The following is a 16,809-nucleotide window of genomic DNA, read 5'->3' on the forward strand; positions in this document are numbered from 1 at the left end:
GTGCGTTAAGTTAGTTAGCTTGGATCCGAGAATGTCGATAACCTTACGGTGCAGCTTCTATTACTTTGTCAGTAATTTAATTAAAATAACGCAACTTGAATATATATGTATAAAACGTCATTTCATTAACAGTTAATTGAACTTTTGACAGAAAGTGCTTGAACGAAACCAGAAGATTATTTAGTGTAATTATGTTCAGTCAGCTTTATTAACATCATCACGGTCAGCGAATTACCATTGATGTGTGTCGTGTAATTTTTTTACTACAAAACGTGTGTGAGCGATGCAAAGAATAAAAAAAATATATATTTACCTCCCGTTGTCATCGGGCAGTGCGCAAACGCATACCAGTTTACACTACTAACATAAAAGAGGATGGCGAGTGGCCCTCATTCACTCAGTCAGTCAGCGAAGCTTGCCAGAGCGCACGTTACTTATCGCACGTTTTTTTTTAAAGCAAACCGTATCATTATTCATAATAAAATAATACTATATTCTATAATATTCCAAGTGTTCGACGATTTTACCTAATACTCAACCAATTTGCCCGCAAGGAGAACAACAGTTACCTGCACACCATTAGAGGACATCATTCGGTGAGTTTCTACTTTTTATGTCAAACTTTTTAAGTTCTCTTGATTCTTTCTAATCGATATTAAATTGTCCGCACATGTACCTGTATTATCTGTGTCATTTTTTTGTAATAAATTAATTTGATTAAAGTTGTGTGTGGCTTTAATAAAGAATAAAAAAATAATAAAAAATGATTAATGTTCTAGCAACAATATTACTAGTGTTGACATTTAAAACTTGAGGACGACATTTCATTAAGCTGTTTAAAAAAAACTCATAGAAAAACTTGTCGAATTTAGCACACAGAGTTACATATGTTTTGGTGCATGCTTACTATCGGCAATGTGCGTCAGACGACTTTCAAATGCAGTTCAAGATATCACGCACACTTTCTCATTTACTATGACGAATTTCTTCTCTTCATTGAACGAAGTGCACCACTAAAGAGAGAACGGAACTTTGTTACAATTGTTCCATTTTCATACTATGACAGGACAAAATTCAATAATAATTCGCAAAATTGAAGTGGCTTAACTACAATTTTAATAAAATAAGTTTTATACTTTGAACGACTCATGACAAACGGCCTTAAAGTATTAAAATCGAAAAACAAAAAAAAATCAGATTTTCAATTACATTTTAGGTGTTTACTAAAAAATAAGAATTTGTATTAAGCCACTTCAATTTTAAGTGTGCGAATTATAACGGAACTTGGTTACAATTGATCCATTTTCATTGTATGACAGGATCAAATTCAACAATAAAAAATTATTTGGTTAGTCGTATTTTTTATAGTCGCGAATGATTGACAAATATACATCAATCTGATGTGGAGTGGTCACTATCTGTCAGGGCCGCTGCGTACTGCTGAACACCCTTTTCAAACATCCTTTAAAGAAGAACGTGTTATGGCACTCCGGGAACGTCGCGGAGAGGAGTTCATTCCAGAACCGCATAGTATGCAAATAAGTAACGCTTAAAAAATCTGCACGTATAGACATTTTTTGAAAGATTGGAATAACAAATTTCGAATTGGAATGCATGGTTGATTCGCGACTGGTAAAAATACATAGGTTGATTGTATGCTACTCACCTGTTCTATGTCGCAGCTCGTATGTACGCAAGGTGCCACTCTGAATGCTAGTTTTATTTGGATTCGAGAAAACGGTTCTTTTCACAGAAATATCAATTATACTGATTGTTTTAGAATATCCATATAGTTTGTAAGGAAGCTTAAAAAAATGCAATTATCATTCACATGCGACCGATTTTTAATTCACAAATTATTGATAACGAAAAAACATAAAACAAAGATTAACTATTTGTCTGCCATATAGGTCACCAGTGCCCTACGTGGTGTACTGAAGTAATTGTGTCGATTTGTGTTACTTAATGTGCTGGAATATCTGGTAGACTCTGGGAAATACGAATCCGAATATACTGAGAATGAATCTATTACTAAGATACCTAAAAGACTAAAACATACATTGAAAACAAAAGAAGGCAAAGTTAGGCAATACAGGTGCTTAGTATTTACCAAGAGCCTCATCTGACGTTAAACGGTTACTGAAATCAAAATATGTACACCATAAACATGATTGAGATGTAAGAAACAAATATGTATTTGCAAACCATGCCTGAGAGCACGGTTTTTATCACGGTCATTTAGCTAGCGACTTTTTCGTTACTCATGAGTGGCTTGGTCATGAAAAGCTATGGTGAGTTTCTCAGTGAGAACTCCGTATCATCAAGGTCTTAGATGGGATCTGGGATTACCTTCTATCCAAAACTTCATCGTCATTTCAGGATTTTGGAAATACCAAAGACATCATTAAGTTTGAACCGCTAAGTACTCTAAAAATAAAGGTTATATGACTGTGTTCGAAAAACCCGAAGCAAATTTTTGAGTTGGATGGTATGTGGTAAGAATGATCTCGGGAAGCGTATTATAATGAGTTTAGTAGCTCTTTGGTGAGATATACGACAAAGGGAAGATCTTCCACCGAGCGGGTGATATTTGCTCGGTAGACCGACGGTCCGAATGTTGTTGTTCGGAACTTGTATATATGCGCTTTATCTTGCAAATGTCGTAAGCGAGATTCAGGCATCTGTCAATTATCTTGCGTTGTATGATGGCTACCCGCCACAGCTCCAGATAATACGGTTAAATTCTTGGGTTATATGAACTCAATTTTTCAGTCCTTCTTAATATGCTCCATAGGAGTAGAGTACATAACACACAGCGAGCCTGAGCATCGGGCCAGAGAGCCTACTGACTTTCTCGCCGGATCTTCTCAGTGGGTCGCGTTTCCGATCTGATGGTAGATTCTGTGAAGCACTGCACTTGCTAGGGCCAGTATTAGCAACACCTTCGGTTTGAGCCGAGCAATATCACGGGCCAGAGATTGGTATCGACACTTGGCTTTAGATCGTGTTTGCTTTTGTATGGAGACAAATATAACTGGTAGTTAAGTAGTGGCTACCATTTAATAGAATCCCTAAAGTACTTTATAAGTACCGATAAGTACAATTGTGTCGAATGGAAGCAGTATCAAAGTCGTCGTCGATTGCAACTCTATCGCGTTTCTCAAGGCTAGTATTGTCCTTTAATCTGATCATCGTGTTTTGATAAGGATGTGCAATATATCCGGCCGCCAGATTGTTTTACTCAGATCGTCTTTCAGTAGAGACTGTGAAAATAAATTCTCAAAATTGGGAGGATTAATAAGATAATGATAAGATTAAGATAAGGATTAATATTAATATTTCATATTAACCAAGTGAAGACGAATATTTAGGTTCACTTCGAAGAAAGTTTTCTCATAATGCAATATTCTCAAGGGATAGCTTGAGGATGCCGAGAAGATTGCTATTCTTGGGATTTGATTTTAATAGTGGAGAGTTTTAGAGCATTTACAAGGTAGAACCAGATTGATTATAAATATTCCAAGTTCCTTAACAGTACGTTGCTCAGTCTTGATCTCTCAGCTCAGGGTCGGTTCGTGCTGGCTTATTGATTCTGTGAGCGAGCTGGGACTTCCCGACTCTCGAACTATCGAAGCGGAGTGTGTTTACGATACGATTTCCAGAGATAGTTTTGACACGTACCGTATCTGGCGATGTAATAAAGGTACTTTTATGGTTTCAAGCGCTATGACGTTTCCTTAGGCCTTAGGCAATCGGTTAACCGACTTCGCGTTTCAACATGAGCAGGGGCGTTCACTTTGTACTCCTGGAGTTCGGTTATCACATAAATAGACGCACCGTTCCTATGTATTAAAATAAATCTTCCGCTATCAATCAGCAATTGAATCACCAAATTAATTTTGTTGACCGTTTGAAATAGGCGAAATACTCTCATGAAATGCGCTTCTAGGATTCTCTTCGGTTCTTTTATACAATTTAACAATTAAAGATCATCATACAGTGAATTAAAAATAAGACGTTATTTTGCACGTTTACAAAATACTACAAAAAAAAAACTATGTTTAAAGAAGCATGAGTTCATATTGGGCTTTAATACTAAATTTAAAGTAGCTGATAGTTTTTTAAGTACTTTCTTTAAACTGCGTGCTCTAAGTACAAATGTTAAACAGTGACATAAATACACATAATATTAAGTTTAGTATACTAAAAATTTAATCTATATTACTAATACGTGCAGCAAAAACGTTGTACCCCTTTTTACGAAAATTGCGCGGAGTATGAAATTTCCCACACTTATTGAGAATATAGAGGAGAAATATAATGCTAATATGTTTTTTTTTTAAGCTATGCATTAAAATACATTACGTAAAAAAAACATTACACACACTGCCATGTATTTGACACACACACATATAACTTATATACTCTTTGTTTATTGTGAAACTTTTGTTATTGCTTATAGTCTGTAGTCAAATTGAGAATAGACTAATATTGTTTATCTTTAATATTATTTATCTACAGTGTAGTCTTGGTGATATCTGTGATTATAGAAGTATAGAGCTAACGGCCGTCTGGTGTAGTGGTAAGTGACATGGTCACTACACAAGGGGGTCGCGGGTTCGAATCCCGCCAAGGGAAGATATTTGTATGATAAATATAAATGTCTTTTCCAGGGTTATGGATGTATATTAAATATATGTATGTGTATAATAAAAATATTACATTTATATCCGTTATCTGGTACCTGTAACACAAGTTCTTTACGAACTTATCACGGGACCAGTTAACGTGGCGTGATTGTTAGTAAATATTTATTTATTATTATTATTATTTATAATAATGTTCAAACTTATAATTCCAATTAATTATAGTCGGATTTCGACTACTGCGGGACCACTGGTAATTATTATTCGAGTAACGTTAAAGTTGCACACTGAAGAACTTATGTAAACGTTACGCACCGGTATACACACAGTATTATACAGCCACGGCCCAAAAAGGTCGGCCTCGCTGGTTTTGTAAAAACCAGCCAACTGCAGAGGCGAGGTCGATAAAACAAAGGAAAACTTTTCGAGTGAAATTCGGGTAGCACCTCACGCTTTACATACTCGAAGTTTGTAATTACCTTTTACGCAACGACTCGATTCTGCCCCTGGCATTGCTGAAGTCCATGGGCGACGATAACCACTCACAATCCGGTGTGCCGTATGCTCGCTTCCCTATAACGACAATAAAAAAAACGCAAGGAATGTGCAAAATGTGCAATCGGTAAATTAAAAAATATATCCTTGAGACCGATCTGGAACTAGCCAAATTAGTAATTAGCTTTATTTAACTACAGGAATACATATACATATATAATTTATGACCATTTTCACGAGAAAATAATCCTTAAATGTTAATTAAGTTCAACGAATTAATTAGCATCGATAACAGTGCTAACAGTGATATTTTGCTATGTATGTATGTGTACATAAATAGCAGATATAAAATAGTATAACCCGATGGTAAATGTCAAATATCTTTAATAAAGATACGAGACTGGATCAGACTCGTACAGTAATCAAGGTCACTAAACTCACTAACCATTAGCCACGAGACGAATGAGGTAAACAAACCTATGTATCGACCTAGTCTTAAATCTGAATTTCGTGGGTCATTCATGTGGTGGGCATTAGCTATGTTTCCGATTTTTAACACTACTTAAATAATTCACGTGATTTAATTGTTATAGTTTTATAATGGGTTTGTTATTAGTAACAAATGCCGCTTAGTATCATTATCTTCATACAAGGCCTGCATAGGTCTCTAAAATAGTTTAGTATAATCGAACAGAGCTTTTTTTTTTTATAAGGAAGGATCGCGGCTTGTCCAAAAGAAATTCTTTTATTATTATTTAGATGAGCGAACGAGCTCATTGCTCACTTGGTGTTAAGTGGTTACCCGAGTCCATAGACATCAATAACGTAAATTTCGCTACTCACCTTAAGACATGAGTTCTGAGTCTCACTTTTTACAGTATAATGGCTGCCCCACTCTTGAATACGAAACGCATTACTGCTTCACGTCAGAAATAGGCGGGGCGCTGTCACTTAACCGTGCGGGCTCTAAAGACACCAATAATTACAAAAATCATAATTTTGGTGGATTTGATGATTATTATACGTAACGACACGACCCTAGCAAGAGCAGTGCTTTACCGAGTCTACCACCGGATCGAAATCGCGATCCACTGAGAAGATCTGGAGAGAAACTAGATCGAACTCTTTGTCGTAATCGACGAATTCTGGATGAAGGATGCTGACCGGTGCTTCAGGAGCCTAACAGCACTGAAAGTGGACCCGAGGGATCCAACAAGACATATTTCGGGTGACGGCGGCTTTGCATTGCCCTGTCGCCTGGGTCGGATATGTAATTAACGGCGGCCACGATAAGAGGGTTATCGTGTCGCGCCGCTTTATCAAAGTAGTGTTCCGACGCTTCCTTTAGATACCTATCTACGTATCGGTCCTAGATTTAGATCGCTGTGCAGATCAACCTTCCTCACATACCACGGTGCTCCGACTTATATACTGCAGAAACGGGATTGGAGAGTGTTAACGCGTGTACGGACCACGTGAGCGAACATCACACTTGCATAGGTCATGATGTCATAGGTTATCTTTAAAGTGGCCAATGACCTTGTTTGCTCGAATAAACTTATTGTATCCCCACATTTATTAGCATCACACTGCACATGCTGCAGAAAGATTAAAGGACCCTTAAAACTAGAACGCAAGAGAGTTTTGATGCAAAAGAAAGCAGGAAAAATGATGAGAACTTCGATCTACCGGGCTCTGTAGAAGATCTTACTTTTGTTGTTCCCAGTATAGAATATCAAATATTGGTTTTCAATTTAACTATCGGTAATAAAATTATTGATTTGTGAAGATTTTTCCCCACTAAATTTCTAGTTCTAGCGAAGTATTTGTTTAACAACTTATTTCCCTTGTTACATTATTACATCACCTTTGTGAAGAAGAGTTTCCAAAGAACATTCTGTACCGAGAAAGAAATAATGGTTATGCTTACACAGACTTGAGTACGTAACTACTTGAATTTTCCAGGAAGGTGTTTCGAGTATTTTGTAAATCATTTTTATAAAACTCATTTAGAAACGTGATATTTTGGAAAAAAAATTGTGTACGAGTCTACTGTTTGGTTGATACCATGAAGTATTAAAATTAATATAATTAATTTGGAAATACCCAACAAATTACAAAAATAATTAATTTGCAAAGTAAGAGATTGAAAGAATTTTTAACCGAATTCAACAAAGAAGACTTTTCTCAGTTCGACTGTTTTTTCTGTTTCTCAGAACTTTTTTCGTGTAGTCCCATTCAAATTAATTTTTAGTAGTACTTTTTTAGTCATCGTTAATGATGCATGTGCATATTAATTGACTTCGATTGCATTGATAATATTCTCATTTTACTTTGTTGAAGTTGCTTTGCTATTTTTTAATGTTGTTTACAATCATAAATTAATAAATTCAGAACAGCTTCACCGATTGAAGTTAGTCAAAATTAAAACCTAGTATTTGATATTTAAATGATCGAAATACGTTTGATGTTGATTCTGACAACTAAACCAGCAAGAAGAAACCAGACGACGCCTTTATTATATTAATGTTTTCCGAAAAAGGCTATTGACGGATTTTATTCTTAAGCATCATTCGCATTGACACGCTTAACCGTTCCGGCGGTTGTGTAACGTGTAGCAAATGTGTCGAGGATGATGACGTGTCAAACTTTCGCTGTACTGCTCTTGGTGTCGTCGGAAATAAAATCCGCTTGTAATATCGACTGAATACAGCAGTTGTGGACGTGACCTACTCTCTATCCGACACCGGGATTCCCTTCGACGTAGCTGTTCGTACGCAATATTTATTCAGTAACAACCAATAATCGGACGCTATTTTTTTTTTTTACAACCTTTAAGATATAATTGAAATTACTTTTACGGTTTAATCTCGCGTTCATTATTTCCTTTTTCATATCGCCGAAGTTTCGAACGCTCTGCTGTTTTTTGTGTTTATGGACGACTGAGGTATTTATTAATCGTTCTGGTTTAAATTTTCAGATAACGGCCGTTTATTTTTATATATATATATTTTTTAATTGAGATCAGAAACGATAGTTATTTGTTAATGTAGCCTTAAGGTTTCAGTTTAATGAAGGTAGAATGTCCAAATTAAGCAGTCTTAATCATACTTAAAGAAAGAAAAAAAACTTTAGTTTTTTGTTTCAATTATCAGATTTTAAAACTACCATCAAATAACGCTGATAGTTATCTACTTACAGTTATATCTATTACATTATAAGTAATGTACATGTGATTGAAATCACTGACTGTATTCGAGACCTCGATCACTGAGGATCACTTTCAATGGAAACAGCGTGACCGACCGTTGTGGATTGTGGGGTTTTCCCACACTGCGCCAGCGCAACCAATCCAATCAGGGCCATTCCGTCGTGGCTGGACTCGTTCGTAACAAATCGACTCTGACATTTTAATGTTCAGACTTCGTTGAATATGTGAACGAAGCCAATTAGGTTCAAATGAAGCATTTACCGCTGGACGGGTCAGGAAGTTATGATTGATCGGTTTGTGTCAGATGTATCGTCTCTTTGAGTAGGTCGGTATTTAAGCATGCTTGGATCGTTAGCGAATTAAGTTGGTCAGCTATGTTTACTCATACTTCCGTACAAGACAGATAGATGCCAGTCATTTATCGTATCGTTTTATTTATCAAACGTTGATGAGATAAGTGATGTGTTATTGCGCCCGCACGACTCCGTCACCGGTCGGTGGCCCGGCGGCGCGGAGAAAGCGGCGAAATCTACTTACTACCAATCTCTTCGGTAATTTCGACTAGATCAATAATTGTTGTCTCTCGTTTACGAGATTGAAATTAGAACTGCTATTTTATGTAACTTATATTAGCAAATTTTAATTGTATTTGTATTTTTCAAAATTATTATTTTCTTTTATTAAAATTTTATTCCATATTAATCTGTTTTAAACATCTGTTTTAAACATAATAGTGTTTTGTTGCATTTAATCAGAAATGATGAATATGAAACATTCGTCCATACCTAGTAGAATTATTAATTCGTTTTCCAAAATCAGCCGTGTTGTTGCCTATTCGGCTCTTCCTGGTGCCAAGCAATCATGGGATCCAATAGTTGATTGTCCAATGTAATTGAGTTTTGCACTAGGTGCAACGTGAGCTCCGTCTTAAAACAGGCTGTAAACTAACTAAGCTGTAATTATACTTGAGACCTTAGAACTTATATCTCAAGGTGGGTGGCACATTTACGTTGCAGATGTCTGCTCCAGTAACCACTTAACACCAGGTGGGCTGTAAGTACATCCACCCATCTAAGCAATAAAAAAAATTTGTCTTACATATAAATTACAGATAAATTAAAATACATTGTTTGTTTCCATATTTTTGATTATGTTCAATATTGTTACAGAACCACAATGCTGAGGTGTCTAATTGTAGTATTGTTCGTCGTTTCAACGGTTACCAGCCAGTGCTTCTACAAAGATGACTCTTCTAAAAAGCTGAATCCGGAGGCGCGGACCGCTTTGTATAACGGCCAGCTGGGATTCACGTTAAATCTTTTTAATACAATCAACAACGCTGTACCGGATGACAACATATTCTTCTCACCTTTCTCAGTATACCACTCATTACTACTTGCGTATCTCTCATCCGGCGGACAAACTGAAGAAGCTCTGAGGAAATCTTTAGAAATCGAAGATGGATTGGTGAGTCCATTAATTATTATTTTTATTTTTTTTATTGCTTAGATGGGTGAACGAGCTCACAGCCCACCTGGTGTTAAGTGGAGCCCATAGACATCTACAACGTAAATGCGCCACCCACCTTGAGATATAAGTTCTAAGGTCTCAAGTATAGTTACAACGGCTGACCAACCCTTCAAACCGAAACGCATTACTGCTTCACGGCAGAAATAGGCAGGGTGGTGGTGCGCGCGGACTCACAAGAGGTCCTACCACCAGTAAGAAATAATGTTACGAAATAATATATGAATAATATTAATGTTCACAATGTGATTTTATTAATTGGTTCGTCGTAATCGTTGTTTTTATTGTTTTTGTTTTCTTTTTTTATTTAATTTGGGAATTTCGCGTAATGATATTTTTAATATTGCGTTTTTTTTTACAGGATAAGATAAACTTAATGACTGCGTATAAAGTAGACAAACGAGCTCGCGGTATAAACAACAACAGCGATAGTTATGAGTTTACGAGCGCGAACAAACTGTTCGCAGCTGATGATCTTAATGTGCGACAATGCATGCTTGATCTCTTTGCCGAAGATCTCGAGACTTTGGTAAGTTTTTTTTTTTTTTTTTTTTTCTTTAAAACCATAAACTATGAATCTGTCCGGAACAAACGCCATTAATGATAAGATCGCGCACATTACAAAACATTGTTTTACTATTTTCAATATAAATATTTATATTGAGAACGTGAATACTTTCTATTCACTTAATTTGGGTTAACAAATGTAGATCTTTAGTGCATTAGACATTATAAAAAAAAATGAATTCAGATCCTTGGCATTATATATTTTTATATGAATAATGCCAAGGATCATTGGCATTATATTCATCGATGCTATTATAATTAATGTATACCTTAACATTTTTATTATATTTTATTTACACTAGTCTGTAAATATGAGGAAACTTGACGAGTGAAATCTATCCTGGGCGTTAAAAGTATAATGGGACTCGTGCAAATAATGCGTGTAATATTAATTAAATGTAATTAAATTTAAAACGTAGTAATGATTTCGGTAAACTTCATGTGTTAGACGACCTTCGACACTAACAGGTTCTGTTTATTCGTAAAATTACTAATTTTAAATCAACGGGCTTAAACTTTTAATATAAATAGTATTATTTGTTATTTTTTCTCTTTTTTTCGCCGATGTTATAAGTGATTTCTCAACTTACAGAATTTCCGGGAAAATCCTGGCGCTGCCCGTGACTACATCAATAGCTGGGTGTCTCGTGTTACCAAGAACCATATATCTGATTTAATACCCGCCTCTGGGATATCTCAGACTACTAGACTCGTCCTAGCCAACGCCGCTTACTTTAAAGGTGTTTGGGCGTCTAAATTCCCTGTCGAGAGAACAAGAAAAGAAGCTTTCTTCGTTTCGGAAACCAGACAAACTCTTGTTCCGTTCATGAAACAAAAAGGAACTTTCCATTATAGTAAGTTCCGTTTTAATTTCGACAAATTCTTGATACTTTTTAATACTTCTACTACTTCTCTTGATACTTGAAGCGCTTAAGGTGCGATACATTCGTATCGGTACAAATCGTCTAAGCAGGTATCAGGTTATTCATCTACCAATTGTTTATTAAGTATTTCAATAATTTACCATTAACATAAAACATAGTTACTGGTAATCGGAACTAAATTAATTATCAGCGACAAGTCACATACCGCCATTTTGTCCAAAACTAAGATTTCCTGTACTATGGAAACAAGAGACTAATATATATATATATATATACTTATATACGCTTAAATATATCCATACACAAATATTAATCACCCAGAAAAAAACAAACAAACCTGTTCATTACAAAAATGTTAGTCCGATGCGGTAATTGAACCCACGAACCTCGGTTCAGCAGTCTGGAACGTTAACTACTGCAACACCCGGTCACCGTCCTCGCTGAACCAGTCGCTTACGACGAAGGGCTCGACGAGTAAATTAACCCATAGACACAGCCCACTGAGTTTCTCGCCGGATCTTCTCAGTGGGTCGCGTTTCCGATCCGGTGGAAGATTCTGCGAAGCACTGCTCTTGCTAGGGCCAGTGTTAGCAACACTCCCGGTTTGAGTCCCGTGAGCTCACCTACTCGCCCGGTTACGCTGACATAAAACTGCAACACTGAGTCTGTTATTATGCAAGAACATTTACCTGTAAAGAGTTTGTAATCTATATTATGTTTGTAATTTATGTAAATTATGTTCGTAATCTGTACTAACTTGTGTGACATAATGTGTTCACAGTGGTGAGCGATGAACTCGGCGCACAGATTTTGGAGCTTCCGTACAAAGGCAGTGACATCAGCATGTACATTCTTCTACCGCCTTACTCTATGAAGGAAGGTAAGGATCACCAATATTTTTTTCTAACAAGTTGCCCAGTGACCAACCGCATTGCATTTGTCATAAATACTAATTACACTTAATTACACATTATAATGGAAGCTCAAATCAGGTTTAATGAAAAAAATTATAAATGCAGAAAATTTCATTAAAATTCGACCAGTAGGTTTTTCGTTATAGGTATATAAACATAAAAAAACAGACAAAAAATTTTGAGCGGTTCATTTTTATTGTCCTTTTATGCTGAAATCGTTCTTAAAGTACAGATATTTAGTAACAAAGAAAAACTATGTATGCTCTTGAAAGATAATTAAAACATTCGATCACATGTGATAATTTTACTGATCAATAAGATGCTTATATAAAATCATTGACGTAAAAGAATACTCTATTTTATAAAAAAAGAGGGCCTTAATCAAAGGAGCAATCCTAAAAAAATTCTGAATATCCGACTTGCTACTCTTTGCAACTGACCTATTTATTTGAAATGTTATTAGTATTATTAATAGAACATCTAGCAGTTGCATTTAATATAATGTATGTACTTACGTACAGATTTTAAAAAAAGAGTTAAAGACAAACGCAAGTGATTTGAATCTATTGTGATTTGATCAGAATATCTATTTCTGATACCGCTAAGTACCGCTAAACATATTAATGTAAATAAATATACGGCATACATTTAGATTAAGATGTAATCTTTGTATAATGTGTGACTATAAAGGCGTGAAAAACCGGAATCTACGAACGAAAACTGGTTCGTAATAACTATTTATGATTTAATGTTGTTCTGTATATTTTTTGTAGGAGTGAGTAATATTATCGCTAACTTGACCCCCGAGCGTTTGGCTGCTGTGGTGGAAGAGAGCTATATGGGCAGAGAAGTCATCGTTGAGATTCCTAAGTTTTCCATGGAGAGGTCGCTGCCACTTAGAGATGTAAGCATTTTATAAAATCAATCCTTCATTGTCTAACAGTACATTTCGATGCAGAATAAGATGAATCGTTGTACAAGTGCAAATATGACATTGAACTCTTCAGTTTTTTTTATGTTTGAGAATTTACTGGTGGCCCGGAGGCTTTTCTAGTTTTACCAGGACAGGTGGGCGAGCAAAGGCTCAGCCAGGAGGGACTCTTCAGTTATGGTGGCCACTCATATAGTGTCTGTGAACTTCGGTACTTAACAATGAGATTCCTCAGTTCGAGCTTTTAGTGACAAGTGATCAGAGTAATTTATCGCCAAATGAAAGCATGCATACGAATAAACTATTCGAGCAACACGTATTTCTTTTAAAAAAAATATAAAATAAGGAACTTATATGATGCAAATCATATCAATCTATATTCAACACCGACTGTCATCGAAAGATTTGTAAGTAGTTCGTATTAAGAGCTTGTACATATGTCGCAGTTGTGACCGACCAATCTGGTTTTTGTTATGAGAAATGCAATTGACAGTGCCACCACAAGTTACCTGTTGAACGGAGACACACGCATTGTCTATAAACTTTATTTTAGACTTGGCTTTCGACGACGGAAAACTTTGCCACATTAATTAAAAAAAATATCCGATTTCGTTGTCCTGTGAATAGAAGTACTGCAGCAGTCTTTGTTTACTGGAAATCCTGGTATCGTTTTAGATCATTAGGCTTTATTTTGTGGCGTATAGACAGACTGAATTCTAATTGACCAATATTAGAAATATAATATTATTATACTGACCTTACTTAACACGTTGACTGCCATGTAGATCACCGGTGCCCTACGCGGCGTACTGAAGTAACTATGTCGATTTCTCTCTTTGTTCTTACTAAGGCGCCGGAATATCTAGTAGACTCTGGGAAAGACGAATCCGAAGATATTGAGAATAAATCTATTTCTAAGAGACCTAAAAGAATAAAACATACATTATCAAATAAAAGAAGGCAAAGTTATTGCCTAAGGCGCTTAGTAACAGAAATCGACATAATTACTCCAGTGCACCGCGTAGGGCACCGGTGACCTACACGGCAGTGAATGTGTTAATTAGTTGAATTTTTCTATTTTTTTTTGTCAGATTGTTTGCAATAAAAGTACATGAATGTACATGAAGCTCTTCATTTATTCATTTTCATAAATAAGAAATAAATTCAGGAGTAATTGCTGAAAATACAGTTTTGGCTGTCACATTAATTGTCATTTTAATTTTATTTCAGATCCTGGAAAAACTTGGGGTCGGAGACCTGTTCAATGGAACAGCTGACTTCAGTACGTTGACAGAGCAACACGGCATTCTGTTCGATGATGCTATACATAAAGCAAAGATTGACGTTAACGAAGAAGGTATCTATGTTATCTATTTTACTAGCTTTTGCCCGCGACTCCGTCCACGTAGAACAGTTACTTTGGCATAACGCTAAATTTTACCCCACACTCCATTTACGTAAAAATCAATTTGGTCAATTTGATCAATGAATTTGGCTCCATGAAGTCGTCGTGGCTTAACGGATAAGACGTCCGGCGCATTCGTGTTGAGCGATGCACCGGTGTTCGAATCTCAGGCGAGTACCAATTTTTCTAATGAAATACGTACTCAACAATTATTCACGATTGACTTCCACGGTGAAGGAATAACATCGTGTAATAAAAATCAAACCCGCAAAATTATAATTTGCGTAATCACTGGTAGTAGGACCTCTTGTGAGTCCGCACGGGTAGGTACCACCACCCTGCCTATTTCCCACCCAGACCCACCGAAGCTACTAGCCGGTAGGTGGGCAAAAAAAATTTCACTGCTGCATTAAGAGGGTCAAACTACCAAACACATTTTTGGTTTTGAAAAATCTTTATATTAATACGTAAAGCATAAACTTTGTACCCATTTTTACTAAAATTGCGCCTACAGAGGAGTGTGAAATTTCCCACATTTATAGAGAATCTAGAGAATGTACCGTATATTTTTTCATATGCATGTAGTAAAAAGCGATTATTTCAATATTTCGAACTGACACTCTAATTTTATTTCTATGTATAGATTAAATAAAGTCGAATTTGGACTAGTTCTTATTAAAATGTGACCCCCAGGTACTGTGGCAGCAGCTGCGACCGCCATCTTCGGGTTCCGTTCGTCTCGACCTGCAGAACCGACCCGCTTCGTTGCCAACTTCCCTTTCGTATACGTTCTATACGAACGTCCAACCAGTTCTATTTTGTTCATGGGCGTTTACAGGGATCCTAAGAAGTATTGATTGCTTAATGTGTTTGTGTGTATGCGTTAACAGTTTTAATTCGAATATTTTTTGTGTGTAAATTACATATTAACCATATCGACGCTTGAACGGCAAACGTGACTAAGCGACAATAACTGCTTTGTACATAAATGATAGGCAATAACCATATTCGATGTGTAAAAAAAATTAATTTATAGGTCTATTAAAATCATTTTAATCCTACAGCTAGATTCGTCAAAATATAATTTTTTTCAGGTATTTTTCAACTTTAAATTAGTCTACGGTAAAGTTCACGCATTGTCGCTTAGTCACGTTTGCCTTTCAAGCGTCGATATGCATTATCATTTTGACTGATTGATACATATTTTATTATTGTGTTTTGGAATGGTCTTCAAAGTTTTTATGTTTTGAATGTATACAAGGAAAATTTGTTTTAATTTATTTTGGTAACAATTAATGGAGGATAACAGAAAAAGTTTTTTGTTTATGTATTCAAGCGTAACAAAATGAGATGACTAGATTTAATCTTTGGGTTACATCTTGTCAGTTATGTTAATTCGCAGCAAAATCGATTTTCCCAGTTCACAATTGTTATTTTTTTAACGTGTTATGTTGACAATTTGTGTATAGCATTCGTACCATTCGTAGCATTCGTATATAATTGAAGAGAGCTCCAACTACTATTGTTAGTGTTATATCTAGACAGGGATATGTGATATCCATATAGGTAGTGATGGACACTCATGATCAATTAATCTTGCTTCTGCATCTGTGAATTCGGTAACGTCAAGGAATCACTTCGAGCGCACCTCGTGTATTAAATATCGCCCGACTTGTTTCTTTGCTTGCTTGCCACACAGATTTTTGAACTAAATAAATCTATTTGGTATTCAATTAAAATATTGTGCTTTAACTCTAACATGGAATCTCATTGTTCACCTGTTAAGTGAGAGAAAGAGAGAGGATAGATAGGGAGAAAGAGAAAACGAAATTATTTTGATAGTTTAAATATTTTAGTAAATTATTTGTTAGTATTCGTATTTGTAAATTTAAAAAACTGTCATTGGTTTCCAATTCTCTGATAAACGTAGATTATTGATTTGTTAACAAAATAGATGTAATGTGAAAAAAAAATATGCTAATTTTTATTTAATAAAACCTAACTTAATTTTTCTTTTTTTATTTATTACCTTTAGTGTTACATACTGCCTATTATATGATTGTTGCTTTTTATTTTATATGATTCCTTTCTTCTTCTTCTTCTCAGTCGTGTCACTCTTGACAGAGTGGTCGTGATCGTCATGTAGTGGGGAAGACTTGATGCGTCTCACGATGTCGCGCCATCTCTCCCTGCTCGAGGCCATTCTACTACACTCCTTTAGGGGACCTC

The 16,809-nt window shown here is 35.8% G+C and overlaps 1 protein-coding gene across 1 annotated transcript; it reads left to right on the forward strand.

The window, feature by feature from the left end:
• The first annotated feature begins 387 nt into the window (after nucleotides 1–387).
• serpin-6 (serine protease inhibitor 6) lies at nucleotides 388–16,588 on the forward strand. Its single transcript, XM_028182955.2, has 8 exons — nucleotides 388–596; nucleotides 9,522–9,819; nucleotides 10,241–10,408; nucleotides 11,039–11,300; nucleotides 12,112–12,210; nucleotides 13,018–13,148; nucleotides 14,406–14,532; nucleotides 15,274–16,588. Exons 2-8 carry the CDS (start codon nucleotides 9,529–9,531, stop codon nucleotides 15,435–15,437), a joined length of 1,242 nt encoding a protein of 413 aa, XP_028038756.2. The 5' UTR covers nucleotides 388–596; nucleotides 9,522–9,528; the 3' UTR covers nucleotides 15,438–16,588.
• Nucleotides 16,589–16,809: the final 221 nt, after the last annotated feature.

This window comes from Bombyx mandarina, chromosome 15 (assembly GCF_030267445.1).
Source record: "Bombyx mandarina strain Sakado chromosome 15, ASM3026744v2".
Taxonomy (NCBI): Eukaryota; Metazoa; Arthropoda; class Insecta; order Lepidoptera; family Bombycidae; genus Bombyx; species Bombyx mandarina.